Source organism: Chanos chanos, chromosome 3, assembly GCF_902362185.1.
Source record: "Chanos chanos chromosome 3, fChaCha1.1, whole genome shotgun sequence".
Lineage (NCBI taxonomy): Eukaryota > Metazoa > Chordata > Actinopteri > Gonorynchiformes > Chanidae > Chanos > Chanos chanos.
Window position 1 is genome coordinate 30,773,371 of NC_044497.1, and position 18,992 is coordinate 30,792,362.

Sequence of the window (18,992 nt, forward strand, 5' to 3'; positions counted from 1 at the left end):
TGTTCTCTTACGCGTGCAGCCGCTCATGTTCTCGGTGACGATGCCACGGAAATTCCAGAAGCCTGGTTCACAACGGTCACACTTCAGTCCCCCGACCCCGGGCTTACAGGAACACTGACCAGTGGTGGGGTCACAGGTACCTCCGTAAGAACCATAGTGGTTACACTGACACGTGCCTAGAAAAAGACAGGACAGATTCTCAGGACTGCTGCCATCATCCGTAGACCGAAACAACCCTTTTAAGGACTCATTCGGTTCATCTAACCCGTTAGTGATGAATGTGTTCAGATCAGTGACTCAGTTAAGGTCCAAGGGTTTTTTTTTTTCTTTTCTTCAAATGAGTCACAGTAGAGAACAGCGCAATAATGTATTATTATTTATGTCCGGGGTCTGTGTTATGAATATTATGGAGATTCTACAGAAATGTCTATAATTTCCATATCAGAGACGATGGCACGCGTTTGATCCAGGTCTCTTACAGCTGTGGTTACCATAAATTTAAAATGTCATCCGTCTTTTATGCTTGACTCATTATTCATCAACAGGGGAGAAAATCAGTGGTTATAAAGAGAGGAAATGCTTCACGTACTTGGACATCCCGCCAGTCCAACACCCAAGGCGGCGGTCTTGTTGTCATGGCAACAGCCGTAGATGGTCTGGCTGCAGTGCTGAGGTGTGCCCGTCTCAGGTGAAGGCGTGACGGAGACAGCTGTGTAAAATAAAATTTAAAAAAAAGAAAGAAAAAAGAAAAAAAGGAAAAAAATTGAAAAGGAAGAAGAAAGAAAGAAGGAAAACATTCTCTTGGGACAGATTATGCTAAACAATCTGCACCGAAATGCAATTTAGTTAAACACAATAAAAACTGCCTCAGAAGCTGAGGTGGAGAAACTGGTGTCTGGCTGCGAGATAACAATTCTATTTACGAGTCCATACGACAATTTGAAATTAGGGGGAAGAAATTTATGCTACTGAAAGCAAACAATGCCATGCTGGACGGATGAGCGGTATCTGACATTTGACACGTCCTAGGGGGCCTGTTCTTCCCATTAGTTCTTGTGTAAGATGCGACGTTTACATGCAAACTCAGAAATATGACAATGACCGGTGAAGAAAAATAGACCGCGTTAAGAATGTGCTGCATGGGCGTAAATGGTGTGTCCAATTCAACGGCTGTGACAGCGCTGATTGAAATCCGCATGGACTGCGCACGGCATTTACACGTTATATAATAACTCTTTTAGATTTCAAGATGGGGAGGAGGATGCTGATTTGTGTTCGAGCCATTCTCTACTTCTTTCACTTCTTTCTCTCACTCCCTTAATTCCCTCTGCCTTACTGCTTCTCTCTCTCTAAGCCACTGAGTTGAATGGATACAGGCGGTGGAGGAGAGAAACAGATCTCTCTTTTCTTGGCGGTTTGGAGTGTTGGTTGTTGAGTTATAAATCACTGAGTTACCGGTGTGTATGTATACCCTGAGCTCTAATGGTGATGAGTTGCTATGTCTTGTGCAGTACTTTGCAGCTCCAGAGATGGGCTCTAGCCACACTTCATTAAACCTTCCCTCGCTTGCACTCTTCCTATTATGATGAAGACACTTTTAATTTCATACTCTCTTCTCCTTTCTGTGTGTGTGTGTGTGTGTGTGTGTGTGTGTGTGTCTGTGTCTGTGTGTGTATTTACCTTCGTCCATATCTATCTTTCTGATGATGCAATTCTTTCTGAAGTGATATGCTCACACACACACACACACACACAGGCTCCCAGGAGCAGAACAGACCAACGGAGTTTTTGCCCGAGTGTCTGGGACAGTCAGAGTTAAAAATTTGACAAGATGTTCTTGCCACTTGAAGTCGATACAGCGCCAGTGGACGACAGTGAAATATATCGCTGAGTGCTTGAAACAAGCTCAGTCTGATAAGAAATAAATTAGTAGAGGCAATACTCTCTCAGCACTTCATTTGAGAGAGCAGGACAAGGTTGTCTAGGGGTCAGAGAGACCTAATTTCCAATTAGTGAAACTGGCAAGGTGCTCTGGAGGCTCCGTGCACTCAAAGGTATAAGGTCAAAGCATGGGTGAGGGGGAAGATACTCCATGCATATCAAACGCCAGGGCCAATGAGATTTCCATTGATCTGACTTTTGCCATTGGGAGGAGGAAGCCAAAAGCTCCCTGTACCAGTGGAAACTTCTCCAAAAGGATTGATTTTCCACGGCCGATGGAGAAGCGTAACTGAGCCTGGCTGGAAGGCCTGCACTGCTTTTGGAGCAGAAAACTCAGAACAAGTGAGAGAAAGAGTGTGAGTGAGTGTGTGCACATGTATGTGTGTGTGTGCGTGTGTGTGTGCCTGAGAGAGAAAGAGAGAGAGAGAGAGAGAGAGAGAGAGAGAGGGAAATGGTGCAAGAGAGAAAAAGAATGAGAAAGACAGAGAAAGAGGCAAGTGTGTGAAGCTCAAGAGAAACCCTTTTCTGGGCCTGAGGGAATCACACACTATGCTGTGATCACACAGAAGCTTCCCTCTGTGCTATCTGCTCCACTCTGGACTACACAAGACTCTTGAAGCTGAGAGCGGAGAAGCTGCATTCCACTGCACTGGCACTAACAGCCAAGCAATTCTTCCCCTGTGTCTGTGAGAAGCTGTCACACTACATACCATAGAGACGTCTGAAGTGTAAATGGGAAAGAGAGAGAGAACAGTGAGAGAGAGAGGGAGAGAGAGAGGGAGAGAGAGAGAGGGAGAGTGGGCGGGTGGAGAGGATATTGCGAACATTTACCTGGACATGGGCCCTGGCTCTGGTACTGTAGGTCCACTTGTTTCTCACATCTGGCCTTCTTCAGTTCACATTCGCTACTGTACGTGTTTCCATCTGAGCCACAGACCTGTAGGAGCATTTCCAGCAGTATTAATGCCATGAGAAAATAACATGCTTTATGTGAGATTCATGTGATATTTTCAAATTCATTTCATATTGTCTTCAGATCATGCCAACTCCAGATGTTCATCTGCTAAATTTATTCTGAGTAAATGAATTTTTTTTTTCCTTTCAGTGTGCAGAGCACTCATTTAAATAGACACTGTTAAAATGTGATTTTACATGAGGTGCAATTCACACAGAACAGCTGAACAGTGGGACTGCAGGGGTTTCTTTTTTCAATTTTCTTTTTTTTTTTTACCGGGCTCCGTGGGACACTCTGGCAGGTGAAATCACACACACAGCGGTCATCCTCCGTGTCGTCGTCCCAAGATCCTCCAAATTTGCGACACCGCTCCTGTTCACAAGCCTCTGTTCCTGAACCCGAGCCTCCAGAGCCACACTCTGCAGAAACACATACACGTCATACAGAGAAAGTGCGAATGTAATCGGATGTATTATCCAACATGACCGGGTCTTGCATTAATTCCTGCGTTGATTCCATTGGTTAACACCATGCAGGCTTCAAAAAAACAAAACAAAACAAAACAAAACAAAGAACCGAAAGACCAAAAAAAAAAAAAAAAAGACAAGTGGAATCCAGGGACCACACAAACACAGAGACATTTGCATATCTTCACGCTGCACGTTGTCTACTAATAAAAAAAATATATTCCTTGGGTGCTCTCAAGCATCTTATTTTATCTATAGCAACCAAGAATTAATGAGTAATGGTTGGAAAAGTATTTATACATTCAGCACATTGAGAACATTAGGTATTGAAATTTTCTTCACGTTGGAGCTGGGACTGAACCTAAGGCAGTGCTGGAAGTACAAGATAATGACCATCCATGGTGAGGACCAACGATTGACAAAATAAATTAAGCTTAACATCACCATGCTACCAACGGAGCCTCTTTACGTTTCAATTAATAGGAGGAAAGCAGGGTAAAGAGGAACAAACTATAGCAATTATACTTCTCTTTGTTTCTGCATAAGAGCAAATCAATGTGAAGGTCGTTTTCATGGACATTGATTTTTGGAAAGAAGGATCCTACTAATTGCGTACCATTCGGTAAGAGCCAATTAGTGTCATAGGAATTTTAAGAAATTTGGTCTGTGGCATTTTAGCTGAAAAGTACACAAAGAAAAACAACATAAATTTCAGGCTCTTGGAAAAGTCAAACTCTGTTTAACTGTGAAACTCGCAGGAGAAGGGATGCTACGATCAAACGGAGAGTCTCCTACGACAGAATCAGATTTGAATTGTGTTATAGTTGCATAAAGTTGCATTTTTTAAACCCAGTTCATTTAATTTCACTCACAGTTCATTATCTGACTGAGGAAGCCCAGCAGAGACATAAGATGCTTTGTTTTATTGTCAGTTATTACTGTCATCTAGACAGTTAGCTGCCAGGGTGCTCTCAGAGCTGTAACTCTGGAGACACAGAGTTGTTAAATATATATATGTGAGCAATGCCTACTGTTTCATAAATTCAAATCGTGTTTACACAATATTTGAGTATGCCTTTATAACAAAACTTGATGAAAGATTCAACACAGCTGAAACAGATAGCTGAATCTACTGGATGTTAATTTCTCTTTCAACTGTTTCAAGTATTCAGACCTAGTGAGGTAGAATGAACTTTGAAATGTCACTTAAAAGACACCTGCCTTGCTGCAAAGAGAGATCTGGAGAGAGAGAGAGAGAGAGAGAGAGAGAGAGAGAGAGAGAGAGAGAGAAGAGAAGGAGGAATGAGAGAAAGAACAGAGAGAAGAGAGGGAGAGAGAGCTTCAGTATTTGAAAGATAAAGATGTGTAAGGTGTCAATTCTCCATCTTGCTCAAAAGCGCTGCCAAAAATCCTTCTTCCCAGTCAAGGGTGCCATGTTGAACTGTCCATATAACGAATACACATAAGTCAGTTTTGCGTACCCTTGCACTGTGTATTCCTTTTGGTCAAGCTTTATGCTAAATGTCCTCATTTTTGCTCTGACACACAACCTCCCTGGTCCTGATGGGAAAATCAATAGCTGACTCGTGGAAGTGCCACTCAGCATAAAGCGTTTCCTTAAGCAGATTATGGCCTGGGTCACAGTGCACGGCAGGTCTAGGGGAGCGGCACGCTGATACGGCTTATCAAAAATCCACTCTGACAAGCCAGAGGGGTCGATACCCTGGAAGGCCATTCAATTCATTAGCACAGGACTAGACATAACGTGGCATCCTGGCCTTACAGAGCTGCCTGAGAAGCGGGATCACTTAAAGCACATTAGGTTTCATCTAGAACACCCAGCAAACGTTCATCAATTACAAAACCGGAGCTGTTCTTAGCGTACGAGTTCAAAAACTCCAGCTAGCCGAATTCTGCGGCGGATATGCGTAAATGGGGAAGGGTAAAATGGGATTGCTCTGATCCCTTAAAAGTGTGTCTGTATTTGGTGCTTATGATCTGCAGATCAGGCTGCTTGGAGCAGTTCGCTCCATGAATGAGTTTTGTGTTAGGGCCTGTATGACTCTTAGTTTTGCTTATATTGGGCTGCTTCGTGCCGTCTGAAGCAGAGCTGAAGGAAAGCCTGTCTGAAGCATAAAGCTCCAGTAGATATTCTGAGCACACCCGTTGCATCTCCACTCTGGGATACAGTAAATAATGTGTTTTAATAGAGCTTTCCTAACATTGGCTTCTAAGGCTGATCACAGAATAGCAACAGTAATCATTTCCTTGTATGAGGCGCTTCAAGCCACCTGAGCCCATTTGTGCAAGCTAAGCAAGAGATGAATGCATTTAAATTCATATTCTGCTCAGCCGTTTAAAGAAAAACTAAAAAAAAATAAGACATTAAAAATGGAATAAATAAGAGCGAAGGCTAAGGAGAGGGGGAGCGGGGCCCTAATTAGTTTCAGTACTTTGATGTCACTGCCACCCGCACTGCAGACGAACCTTTCAATTAGTGAATACTGCAGAGATGTCTGCATCAGCTTTTCTCAAAACCCTTCCTTTCCCCTTTTACTCAATCATGTTCTTACCAGGGCCCATTTAGCCATGGGATTTCCATTAAGATGAAGAACTGAAAGAATAAAGAGACGACAAGAATAAATGAGAAGTGGCTATACATAGGGGAAGAAAAATAACTCAGAAAAAAAAAAAAAAGATAGATGGCTCGCTGTGAGTAAAGTGAATTTTTTTGAGGGATGGGGAGATGGATGACAGCAAAGGAGAGAGAAGAAAGAAATTTGGAATGGAGAAAAATGCTAGAAGATACAAGGGGAGAGACAGTGGACGACGACCTTCAGGTGTGAACATTGAGTTCACGGCTGGTGGCTCAGAGGTTTCACTATCAATAACAGGGCACTGAAAAACACCCATGAAAATGCACAGCGACCTTCCCAATCACATGCATACTGTGAAAGTCAACACGCTCATTCATCACTCCCAAGTCAAACCCTGAGTGGGTCATACACACATGTGCGCACACACACACACACACGCACACGCACATCCACACATCCACATTTGCTTTAATGACCAACACACCAGCAGTCAGCTTTGTGTTTGTTATTTGTCATACTTTTACCAAACTGCACGGAGGGACTTGACAGCACCTAAGGCCGAGTAAAGTCCAGCTCACATGAAGAGAGACTGGCTGTGACGGCATGATAAGAGGTTTTGGCGTGGAGAAAAAAAGCTTCTGAGGATATACTTATTGTTGTTTGACAGATGATTTCACCCAGCTGATCTAACTCTAACGTTGCGTCCTCCACCTCCTCATTCATACGCTCTCAGCCCTCCTTCTGGCGCTATGGCTGATGTATCGACTTATCGGAGAGCATCGTATTGATATTTTAGTACATAATCCTATTTAGTAAACGTGTATTCAATTAAAAAGGTCTAAGCCCCCCCAGGTGATGCACCACCCTCACCCGCCACTTTGTCAGTGTCTACAAAGAGGCTGAGTTTAGGCCTAGCGGAGTGTGAAATTAAACAGGTGATAAATTTCCCTGTATAGCCAGTGCTGGAAACACTGTCATTTTTCATTACAGCAAAATAAAAGAGTAAGAAAACACTCCCATTTTTTTCACGTGACTAATGAGCACAAGTTTGAGGGCTTGGTTTGAAATAAATGGATATAACACCCTAGTGTTCCCCTTTTTTGGCCAGGAGTGAGAATATTTTTACTGAGACACAATATTTCACCAAAATCTTACAGAAAACAGTTCCCCACAGACCCTATACTTACAATTTCTATTTATTGAGTGGAGCAGGATGGAAGTAAGTGAATAATAAAAGCCTGAGATAACTGTATTTTTATGAAAAAGAGTAATATACAGTATATAGTGGTGTTTTTTTAATTGCTCTCTACAAATGCACTTGAACAATTGCAATATAATATATGTGATTACTAATTTGAAATTACTTTCAATATTGGTGCAATTGATTATCCGTACAAATTATCTTTCCAAACTCAAGTGTTTCTTAAATATATGATTCATTTCTCTGTACTGCCCTGCTGAAAACACTGTACACACACACATACACACACGCACACACACACATACACACGCACATGCGTGCACACACACACACACACACACACACACAAGTGGTTGAGACACCTTATTCAATTCAATTAAAATAAGAATTACTAGTGTTTTCTCGCTACAAAGGATATCTCAAAATAAATAACTTGAATATACGAGAGTCTGAGAGATCTATAAAATTTTGACAGAAGTCCACATTGGGAAAGAGGAATGCTGGTTTTAAGTTGAAGCTTACTGACCTGGCCATGACACTTAAAAGGATACCTGCTAAAAATCACGACTTGTTCTGAACTAAAACAAAGCTGACATTAAGCTGCCTTTTAGAAAGCATATCTTCATGCAATGAGAGCAAACCCAGACTTGGAAAACAGTAAATGGGTGTGATGAGTCATCTTTTAACCTTTTTTCTCCATCTGCATGAGTCATATTTAGAGAACCCTAAAAATCTTCAGCTGACTGCGAAACAAGATGGTGGATTTGTTTATGGTATAGGAGGATGTCTCATGGCAGCGGTTGGATTCCGTCACTAATGTACCATTGCAGACTTTCCAACTGCCAAGTAAAACACAAAGGCATTTTAGGTGACAGCGGGAATGCAATGGTAAAAAATAAAGGTTCCTAAAACCATTTTCACAAAAAGAATGAACATAAACCCTCCATGGCCCTCCCATATCACCAAATCAGACATCACCAAACCTGGATTAGAGTGCATACTGAGAGATAGAATGTGACTTTGCTCAGTCCCAAGGAGGACTTAAGCTGTTCAGCAGAAAATATTACTCATTCCACAACTATATATTACATGTACTTTCTGTTTGCGTTATTTTGTCCACCTCATGTATATAATTATAATACATAAATAGGTACAATAAAAATACAAATAAATTATACTAATATAAATCGTACAAATATAACACAAAATCAGTGGAATACAAATACAAATCACTAGAGTCCACTCCATTCACAAAATATTAACTCACTTTTAACGCCTCTCTTTATCAGACAATGGCCAAAGACCAGCCCCTATGTTACAGCTCGGTCATATTGCTGCCAGGAGGGCAGGAAAGTTTGTTAACAGAGGCAAAGAGATTTGAAATGTTTGCCCTGGCGCAACTGGACAGATTGCTTTCAGTTAACCCGATCTTCTCCTGTTGGAACGGTTGGGAGCGAGGAAAAAAATGAATGAGAACAGAAAATGGAATGAGAGAGGAAGAAAATGTGTCATTTGCCAAAGGGCAGTGGGCAGCTCGTGATGGGATCAGACCAGAGATGATTGAATAAAGAGGCAATGATGACAAACAAAAGGATTCAGAGAGGCTGAGTAAGTCACCGGGTACCGCATACCGAACAAGGTGGCAATGCCCTAAAGGGGTAGAAAGACAGGGAAAGAGAAAGACATAAACAGAGAGAGAAGACTTTCACTGCTGGCACTATGCCAGCGTTTCATGCACCACATATGAAAGGTCACTCGGCTCAGTCAATGAAATGATGTTAAATCGACCGTGAAAAGCTCTGTGGTAAGATGGCAAGCAGCAAATCTCACTCCAGACAGAGAGAGAGAAAGAAAGAAAGAAAAAAAACCCTCTTTTTTCCTTGTTTTCTCCTCTCAGCATGCAGGTGAAAAATTCATGTTACCAGCTCCTTAAACTCACTGATTAAGCCAAATGTACGACTAAGTTCCATTGCTTGGCAATCAAGACGCATGTGAAAGATTGATTCCAGAATCGAGAGGCCAGACATATGAACCGCCTGAATATGTGAGAACCTTTACTTTTGGCAAGTTCACCTCATTGGGATAAGCAGAGGTCACATTCTCTACAAAATTCCATGCACATAAGAGGTTCATGGATTTCCAATAACTGCTTAATGCGTCAACAGAGTTGTGAAAGGGGAGCATTGATATAGACAAACACAGGGCAAAGTGGAGATAATATTGAATAATTTAAGCCTACCTTCATCACACATTCCCAGCTGAGCAACCTCAATCTTCTTCTTGAGCTTGCAGGAGGAGAAGCGGAGCTCGCATTCGTTGTCATAGGTGACACCGTCGTTACCACACACGGGTTTAAAAGCTTGATCCTGGCATTGCTGACACTCACACTTATTCTGAACACAGCGGGCACCCCAACCACAGACAGTGTTTCCACAGGTCTCTGTTTACACACACACACACACACACACACACACACACACACACACACACACATAATACACATATGCAGAGGCTAATGAGTAAACATACATACACACTCACACAGACACACACACACTCGCAGAGAGATTTAAAACAGCATATACACATATATAAAGTACATTGTCTGCCTCCGGAGCGCCAACCTCCACAGAAAATTGACAGCAGCACACTTATTCACAGGGTAGGAACCTATGAGAATTCATAATCATAACCACTTAAAAAAAAAAACACTCTCATAACAGATATACATCACTGTGCCCTCAGCACTAACTCATATACACTTTCCCTCATGCTTTATCACTGAGCAAGGTCAAAGTACGGAAAAAGCTTCTTTAAGAAAGCTCCAGTATGTTCTGATGGGCATGAATATTATATGAGTATGAGAAAAACAAAGTTCTTCCTTAGTTGACCTTATATGGTGAACTAAGATTTAATGAATATGTGAATGTACTTAGGTAGTGCATTCTTATGGCATTCTACAGTGAAAACCAGGAGATAAAGCTTCAAACATGCAAGGAGGGGACTTTCTCAGTGTGTTTGTGTGTGTGTGTGTGTGTGTGTGTGTGTGAGTGAGTGAGTCAGTGTCAGAGAGAGAGAGAGAGAGAGAGAGAGAGAGAGAGCTTGTGTTTGTACTCACTGCATTCTCCCTGGGACAACACTTTCAGGTCTAATTGCTGGGTGCAGGCACGAACATTCAGCTCGCACTCATTTTCGTACGTGGTGCCGTCACTGCCGCACACCCGCTGCTGGGTGTCCACGCACTCCGTGGGACACACGCACCGCCCTGTCTGCGCGTCACAGATAGCGCCAAACGAGCAGTTGGCACAGGGCTCGTCTGAGGAAGAGAAGCGTGACGTTAGCAGACAGGCTCAAAGCGTGGATCCGCATCACTTCTCTCTCTCGGGCTCGGCTTCAGCTTGCCCGCCTGCATGCTTACGCTGGTCCGCTGCCCGGGACCCCCGGTCCTCACCATCGCCTCGCCCAGATGGACAGGAAATACTTACCTTGTTTACCGCTAGTCCCACAGAGAGGAGGGGACGGATAAGGTTTTCAAGTCCTACAGCGTTCGATGTGGGCTCCACACCGAGAATTCTGTCTATATTCCATTTAATCAGTTTAGCTGTCTGCCCTTGTCGAGCAGCGGAAAACAACAACGTGCATCTGATATCTCACTATGACTGCACGAGGCTCCAATTAATCAGCAAACAAATGTGATTGATATGGGGAGGGTGTAGAAGAATCTGATGGTAATTACACCTGGTGGATTGCATTAGTGAAAGCACTATCACATTCAATTAGACAGGGAGTAATAACAGCCAATGATTTAGCGCTAATGGAGAATCGTGCACATACATAAAACCCCCCACCAGTGGTTTAACCCCCAACCCCCCTCAACTATTCCCAACCCGTTTATCAGGCATTAATAGAGCGACCCCTCTGTTCTGTTCGGGCTCTCTCCACGGACAGCCCCGGGCCCTTCGCTCCTGTTGGCTTATTAAAAACAGTCGAGGCACACAGCTGGGCATCTGCCACTGAATGGGTGATGGTGACATTCCCATCCTGGCTCTGAGTAACAAATCAGGAGCATAGCTACTGGTACCTTATTTTATCAGCCTCACATACTGATAGAGGCACTCTTTATCTCTTCCACCTACTCCTGCCGTTATGCAGCGGAAACAGCTAGAGCGGGAAGATACAGTTCTCCGCACTATGTAAACAAGAATTCGACCATAAAGCAGTCGCCTCTGGAGACGTAGAGAGAGAGAAGAGAGAGCGAGCCAAAGAGAGAGAGAGGCCTTGAATAAAGCATTTAGACTGACTTATGGAAAAGGGACCATCTCAGAAACCAGCGCTAGCCCGTTCTTCAGAGACAGGGAGCAAAATGGCTTGTGTGGCCATGAGAGACGGAGTGAGTAAATTGTTAACGTGTGGAACAGAATAGTAGTTTACTGTGAATGGCTATAAACATCCCTCTGGTGGTAGCCGCCCCACTGCGGCCAGCCTCTCTCTATTAGGCTCTTCCATCTCTCCTCCTTCTCTCCGTTTACTGCCACCTTACTCTTACTGATTATTTTTCTGTCTGCATTTTCTCCTCCATCCCAATGGTTTGTCTGTGACCTATATAGATACTGTGATATATATATTGACTTGTGTGTGACATGTTATATATACTGTATGTGCAACAGATCTCCCACTCAGTTCCATTAGTTCAGCCCATCTCTTGCCTGCCCACCTAGACAAGGTCACCTGTCACTCAAATGTTACAAAAGAGTAAGAATAATAATAAAATGTCATTCATATCACTATCTGACAGCACCTGAACTATAAAGATAACAGCATTTTATGATTTTTCTCTGCTGCGAAAAAAAAAAAAAAAATTATACCCATCCAAATACACCCACACATTTACTCATTCACACAACCACACAGATATACACACACGGTCGTCATGACCTCATAGACACACACACACACACACACACACACACACACACACACACACACACACACAAACACAAACACTCTGGAATGGAATATGAGAGTAAGGCCAGGGTTCTGGTTTTGAATGGAGTCAGATAATTAATGCGGATAATCACAGAGCTGGATTATGGTGGAGAACATACTCTCTAAATATCCAAGAATAACTAGCCATTTTCGACACAGGAGTGGCTGTACCAGCCTGCATTTTATTGCCCTGTTCTACTCACTACTACTGACTGTGGTGTGTCAATGCCATCAATGGTGCTGTATTACTGGTGTCAGCGTGTGTGTCTTTTTGAAATAAAAACTTTTCATTACACTTTAGAGAGCTGCAGGGTGACCTAGCTTTCCTTACGTCCCTCTCCATACTTTCTTTTTTCTCCTTTGTATGAGGGACACTTTCAATTCAAATGGGCCGAGAGAGAATAAAACAGTACAAAGTACAATGGACGAGAGCGGAGAGAGGAGTTTTGGGCTTTTAGATTGGCCCCACCCTCACTTGTTTTTTAGGTTTTTGTGAAAGCAGAAGCCTAAAGGCATGTGAATCTCTCTGGGTAGTTAAGTCGATATTACAGTAAGCCTGGGAAGAGAGATATCATCATCTACATGTCATTTAATTCCAAGCAGCGCATAGAGCGGTGAAGTTACTCTTGGATAAAGACCAGCGGTAGCCTACAGACAGCCTGTTTAGCCGTGAGATAAACTTAACTGCTGTCAAATGACCCTGGGGACTAATGCCTCAGCCGCTTTTACTGGGCCTAGACAACACACACACACACACACACACACACACTGCAGACTACCACATTAAAATACATAAATAAATAAATAAATAAAGTAACAACGTGCTGGGTTCTCTGATGTGGCTTTGATGAACAGGTCAAAAGGTCTGACTTCTGCGATTCTGAGAGTAGTTCTGAAGTCCACGGAATGAACCCCGAGTTACAAATGAACTGAGCTGAAGTGGAGAGCAAGCAGAGCAGATTCATACTCTATTCAGCTTTAATGCGACCACCCCTACACATTAAGACTGTTACCAGAAATACACAATTAATTTACAAAAGCTTTTATCAAAAAAGTACACAAACACCGTATCTGTGTATGAATGGACAGTCAGTAAAGCATGTTTTAGAGATCTCTCTGACTTGGAAGCAGTCAGACTAAAAGCATGACTCATGCAAACAATTACTGTGAAGGATGTTGCCCTCTTTAATTTGAACTTAAGTGCATCTTTTTGGAAAGGTCATGGGGGAGGCAAATTACAGTCCTTGCTCAGAATATCTGTGGAGAGCTTAAGAGCAGAGGGGAAATGGATGAAAGCAGAGAGGTGGTGACTTGTGTCTGGAAGCATGTACGTGTATGCGTGCGTGTGCGCGCGCATGTGTGTGTGTGTGTGTGTATGCATGTGTGTGTGTGTGTAAAAGGACTCACCACAAGGGCCTCTGTGTTGGATTTGGATTTCTCTCTGAAGGGCACAGCCCATGGCCTTCATCTGGCATTGGCTGTTGTAGGTGTGGCCGTCACTGCCACACACCGGATCGCTGACCTGTAAGCAGGCATCCGGGCACTCGCACACGGGCTCTCCGTTCTTCACCACGCAAACAGCACCAAACTCACAGTTCTTCTGCAAACATGGGCTGGGCGCATGTAGATCTGCCCCAAAAGCAGTGCAAACACAGCATGTTAACATGGAGCAAAAATATAGAGAAAAGAGAGTGAGAAAGGAACGAGAGAAGAGAGAGAGAGAGGGGAAGAAAAAAAGCAGCCCAAAAAAAAAAACCAAAAACATGAACGGGAAGGAGGGGAAAGGGTAACAGAGTCACGGAACAGGGGGTAAACCTTCACATTGATCCAAAATGCAGGTGCTTCTCTTTCAAATTGTCACCTAAGCAGAACGTTCTTATCACAGTTCAGGGGTTCTGACAGACCTCAGTCTCTCGCTAGCCTCCAATCTGTCTGTTGGTATGAAACACTGCGAATTGTGCCCTTCTAACTCTTCCATGCGTACACACGCCTCATCCTAATTCCAACACAAATGCCACACAGGATGGTGAGCCCTGCGGTCGTAAACAGAGTGATTAATTGATGTGCCTGGAGTCCAGTTTAAACACAACTATTTACATCTCACTGCGAGCAGCCTGGCCACTTCTCCTCCGATTATGGATAAAGGAGAAGAAAAAAAAAGAGAGAAAGATACAGTACAAGAGAGGTAGAGGTAGACAGTGGAAAAAGAGGAAAAGAGAGAGAGGGAGAGAGAGAGAGAGTAAAGAGGAAGGGAGAAAAAAAAAGCACCAACACCACCAGAAAACTGAGCTCTCTGCTTAATAATTCAGAAGATTGGGCTCCTGAGCAGAGACAGATATGAAATATGAACATATCAGAGGGGTGTTGGCGTGGCTGTTCGGACGCTCTGGCTCCACAGAAACTTCATTAAGTGCTGCAGTTAGCAGGCTGAGGACTGTGGGATGGCAGGGGCTAGAGTCTCCTCACAACAGGGAGAGCCAAGAACTGGGTCAGGAGTGAACCAGGAGCCATGAGGCACAGCGGAGGAAAGTTTTTCATCACTGACTCGTTATTTCACAATCAATTCTTCATTGCTGAGATAAAAAAAAAAAGAGACAAACTCGAATGAGAAAGAAAAAGCAAAAACGTTCCAATACCCGGGGCGACCGTTGATTCTCGAGGGGGAAGACGTTTGAGTGGTAAAGGAGCAAAGCGTGTCTCATTTGTACGCTTGACACGAAAAGAATGGGCTGTTATGTGGTGTGTCTGCACTTTGACTGAAAGATTAAAGACAGAACAAAAAAAGAACCCCACCACATTATTTCAGCCAAACTTTTACACTCAGAGTGGAAGAGAACTGATAGTAGGGTATTATGTGTATGTGTTTTTTCATAGTCTCCCCCCTCAAAGTTCCAAATGTGGTGGTGGGGGGACGGGGGGGTTCATGGTTGTCGCGCCCCCCCCCCCCCCCTTTATGCTTACTATTGTATAAGAGTTTTAGTATTATTTTTAGTGTTTTGTGTGTGAGTTTAATGTGTGTGTATAGGGGGTGAATGTTTCTGTCCTCCCCCACGGTGTCGTTATGTGAGTGTGTGCACCCCTACATGTCTGTCCCGTTGAGCTGTCATTACAGTAATTATTCAGGGATTAGATGCTGCATGCTGGCTGCTCCCTGTAAGGGTCCCAATTTCATTACAGACGCACGAATGCATTTAATATTCTGTACGGAGCATTCTCAACGTTGTCTGCACATAAATCATCGACAAAAAACCTCACCATCGTCTTTTGTTCCTCCATCATCCTCTAACAGTAGGCAAAAAAACAAAACAAAAAAAACAAAACCCACAGCAAAACAAATGAAAGAGCGCCAGCTTTTTGTCAAATTTCTTGTCATCTTTTCATTTGAAGTGTCTTTCTTACTCAACAATAGCTGAACTGAAAGAACAAGAGTGGGGGGGGGGGGGGGGACCCTATCTCGGTTGGGTTGAAGTATGTCGGCCTCGTTCTTGTTTTTAAGAGATTAGAACGGGTAGGTTTTTCAGGGAGGAACGAGGGAAGGGGGCTCTTTGTTGACAGACTGTGACCTCCACATAGCTACTCTCTTAGGGAGGAAGAGAAGAGAGATTTAAACCTAACCCTCCCCTAACCCCTCTACAATTCCTCCTGTAATCCTGGCCAGATTAAGGCTGAGGGCCTTGAGGTAAAGGCAGTGTACACTGCATAGCAAAAGAGCCCTTTCCACAGCGTTGCCAATTGCCCTGTACACAGTCTAAATCAGGAGCTGCCATGCTAAGGGATCTGTCCAGTTCCCTTGGCACACAAACACACTGTGTAGAACTGCCTCAGCATTGCCTTCTACACACACACACACACACACACACACACACACACATTACTTGGTACACTCCAAAAACAACTGAGGGAGGATTTAAACAGGTCACCTTGCCGACCGCTACATTATTTGGCAAATCTAAGCAAATCCTGAGTGAGGAAGAAGGCTCATTTCAGAGCAGAGAATGGTTCAACTTGAGTGCTGGAACGCGGCTATTGATTTCTGTGTTGAGGGAGAAGGCGTAAAAAATGCATTGAATTGGCACATAAATATGTAAACGATGGAACTGTGCCTAATTTTGGGAGGCTTCAAAGAAGGCTTTTCCTCCTGATCTCTTTTTTTGGGGGAGTGTGTGTGTGTGTGTGTGTCTTTGAGTGTGTGTACAGATCTATAAGAGTATGCAGCTTAGGGCTGGGTACAGTGTGAATGCACTCATCAGTGTACTCCTGGCCTTCAGAAAGGTTCAATGACCCATTTCCCATGGCGGGGCTCCTAAAACACAACTGCAGCCACTGATAGTGCTTTGTCCCTCACTCTCCTTTGTCTCTTCCCAAAAAGATGAAAGAACCCCCCAAAATGTCTTTCTTTCTTCCTTTCATTTGTAGTTTCCCCTCTCTCTCTCTCTGAAGAGACAGAGTTCTCCCAGACTTATTAAGCTCAGGAACAGAGGGAGAAAGAGAGAGTGTGAGCGAGTATGAGTGAGCGAGAGAGAGAGAGAGAGAGAGAGAGAGAGAAAGAAAGAAAAAAGTAGTCTTTGAAAAATAATCTTATGTACAGCTGCAAAATACGGACTTTGTTAAAAACTTTCAGCGGTCCAGGCTAGCTTTGGTAATTGAACTAGATTGCATATTCTCTCAGTAAAAAATGAGGGCCCCCCCCCCCCTTTTTTTTTTTTTGAAGCAGTGGAGCTCTTTGAAACAGCGGGACTACCATCCCTGAGGCCTCAGCAGAAGAGATGGTGTTCAAGAACTCCAGCTGCAGTCGACTGACTGCCATCTGCCGCGGTGGGACCGCCATAGTGCTGGGATACACTCACAGGATCTAAATTTGAAGCTCATGGGTTCATTTGCAGATAAGTGAAGAGCTGTGAGTTAGCAGGGTGGCAGATGCTGATAAAAAAGCGGGGAGCCCACGCATGTGTATGGACAAAAGTAGGCACTGATAATGAGAAGGTGTGAGGAAGCCACAGGGACTCTAAGAGCTGAGTAATTGTCATTTTTCGGGAACCGAAGTTCTGGGGGTGTTGGTGAGGAGACACTCCTCGCAAGTTACAGAACAGCTCTGTCATGCCGTTTCACGCCAACATGCCGCACTCAAACACACGCACACACACACACACACACGCACGTAAAAAAAACAAAAAAAAACACTGCGAGTGTGTCTCTGTCACCATCGTTTCCTTTTGGCAGTGTTCTTAAATTCTGTGAAGCTTCAGTGAGCGCCAGAGCTTTGTCACCACCGTCACCGCCTCCCCCTCAACAACACTCTCTTCTCTCCCTCTGTTTTAGACTTTAATTACTCAAAAACTCTTCAAATGTACACCAAGCCCTAAGGGATAAGCGCCACTGACAGCTCCAATGACGGGAGCGCAGGAGCCCCAGACAAATGCTTAGGGGACTGGGTAACTGCAGGACTACCAAACCTGCTTTGACACCTGTCTGCCATCCGGGAGGTGCAATGTCTCTCACTTTTCTGTCATTAAACAGGACTTAAAAAAGCAGGTCTGACAACTTAATAGGGATTTGAGCATTAACTTGGTTTATAGCACTGTCAAATTGCAGTCAGATAGAACACTCAGCGGGAGTTAAAGCCCCATGAGATAGAGCCGTTCCTCCTGTGTGTGTCTCCAAATACATTTGGTTTAGCATGCTCTGTACCACTGTAAACGCAGAGTATTACTACTGCGAGCCCCTCCATTCACACTCATGCATATGTAGATTGCAGATGGTTATCTCCGGAGCTCCATCCTCTGGATCAGGATTACCCTAAAACGGGTGAATTTTGATAGTCCATGTTCCAGACAGAAGAGGAGGGAGTCAGTCTTCCACTCACTTAAGAGCCTGCCAGCGGTAAGCAGACAAGTCAGGAAAGGACATGTCGGTTATACCAGGAACAGAGACCAGCAATGTCACACCTCCACTGTGTTCCTGCAACAGGGCTGCTCCAACAGACACCTCCCTCCTCCCTTTCCCACTCGCTCTCATTCTCTCTCACTCCCTCCCTCCAGCTTAGGGTGAAACATTTATTAATGTGTGGGAGAAGGCAGGAGGAGTAGAGAGAGGGGAAAATATTAGCATGACACAGGGACAAATCCCCTTGGAGGTAGTGTTTGGTTTCTGACTGAGCAGTTATCACCATGCAACTGCTGCGAGCGGCTCAAACTTTTCCCTCAACACATTATGAATTTAAACAAGGCACCAATTTTGTCTCTTTTGACTCACCAGGGGCGAACGAAAGATGAGGTGAAACACCATGAAACAAGACAAGGGAAAGAGGGGAGGCTGAGGGAGAAAAAACCCGAAATGTAATAGGGGGGAACAGAGGGGTAAAAGGAAATACCACATAGATAAGGAGAACCACCATCTCATGTGAATCACACACATAAAAAGCTGAACGCAAAGAGGGTTGAGAGGCTAACTGTGTTTGACACTGAACTGATGAATACTGAACTGAATTCTGAACATAGAAACAGGACTTAGGAAGAAGCACACATAGCACAATGCATGGCATTAGCAAGCTAGCAATGGAGAAACATGCTCCACATATGACACTCAAAGCTTGGTGGAGGCATCTTCAGTTACCACAGTGACCCAGATTCTACTGTCTCATACACAATGTGCAGCTAAGGGTCGAGCTAAATATAACCCCAAAACCTTGACTCCCCTATCTGTTCCTCTAATTGGATTCATTACAGACATCTCTTCAGGCCCCTCAAAGTTCAATGGGTGCTTAGTGTGTTATTGTTTTGTTTAGGTTTTTTTTTTTTTTTCTTTTTGTCTGAGGAAAAAAATGAGAGTAATGTCATTTCATTCAG

At 43.8% G+C, this 18,992-nt stretch overlaps 1 protein-coding gene across 1 annotated transcript in view; it reads right to left on the minus strand.

The window, feature by feature from the left end:
* The window catches only part of agrn (agrin), a 98,619-nt gene that overhangs the window by 32,676 nt on the left and 46,951 nt on the right, over window positions 1-18,992 (minus strand). The window contains exons 7-13 of the mRNA XM_030767035.1: window positions 13,555-13,776; window positions 10,280-10,477; window positions 9,401-9,601; window positions 3,173-3,315; window positions 2,773-2,878; window positions 590-709; window positions 12-176 (exon numbers count right to left, since the gene is read on the minus strand). Of these exons, the coding sequence (XP_030622895.1) occupies window positions 12-176; window positions 590-709; window positions 2,773-2,878; window positions 3,173-3,315; window positions 9,401-9,601; window positions 10,280-10,477; window positions 13,555-13,776 (1,155 nt within the window). The remainder of the gene's footprint in view (window positions 1-11; window positions 177-589; window positions 710-2,772; window positions 2,879-3,172; window positions 3,316-9,400; window positions 9,602-10,279; window positions 10,478-13,554; window positions 13,777-18,992) is intronic.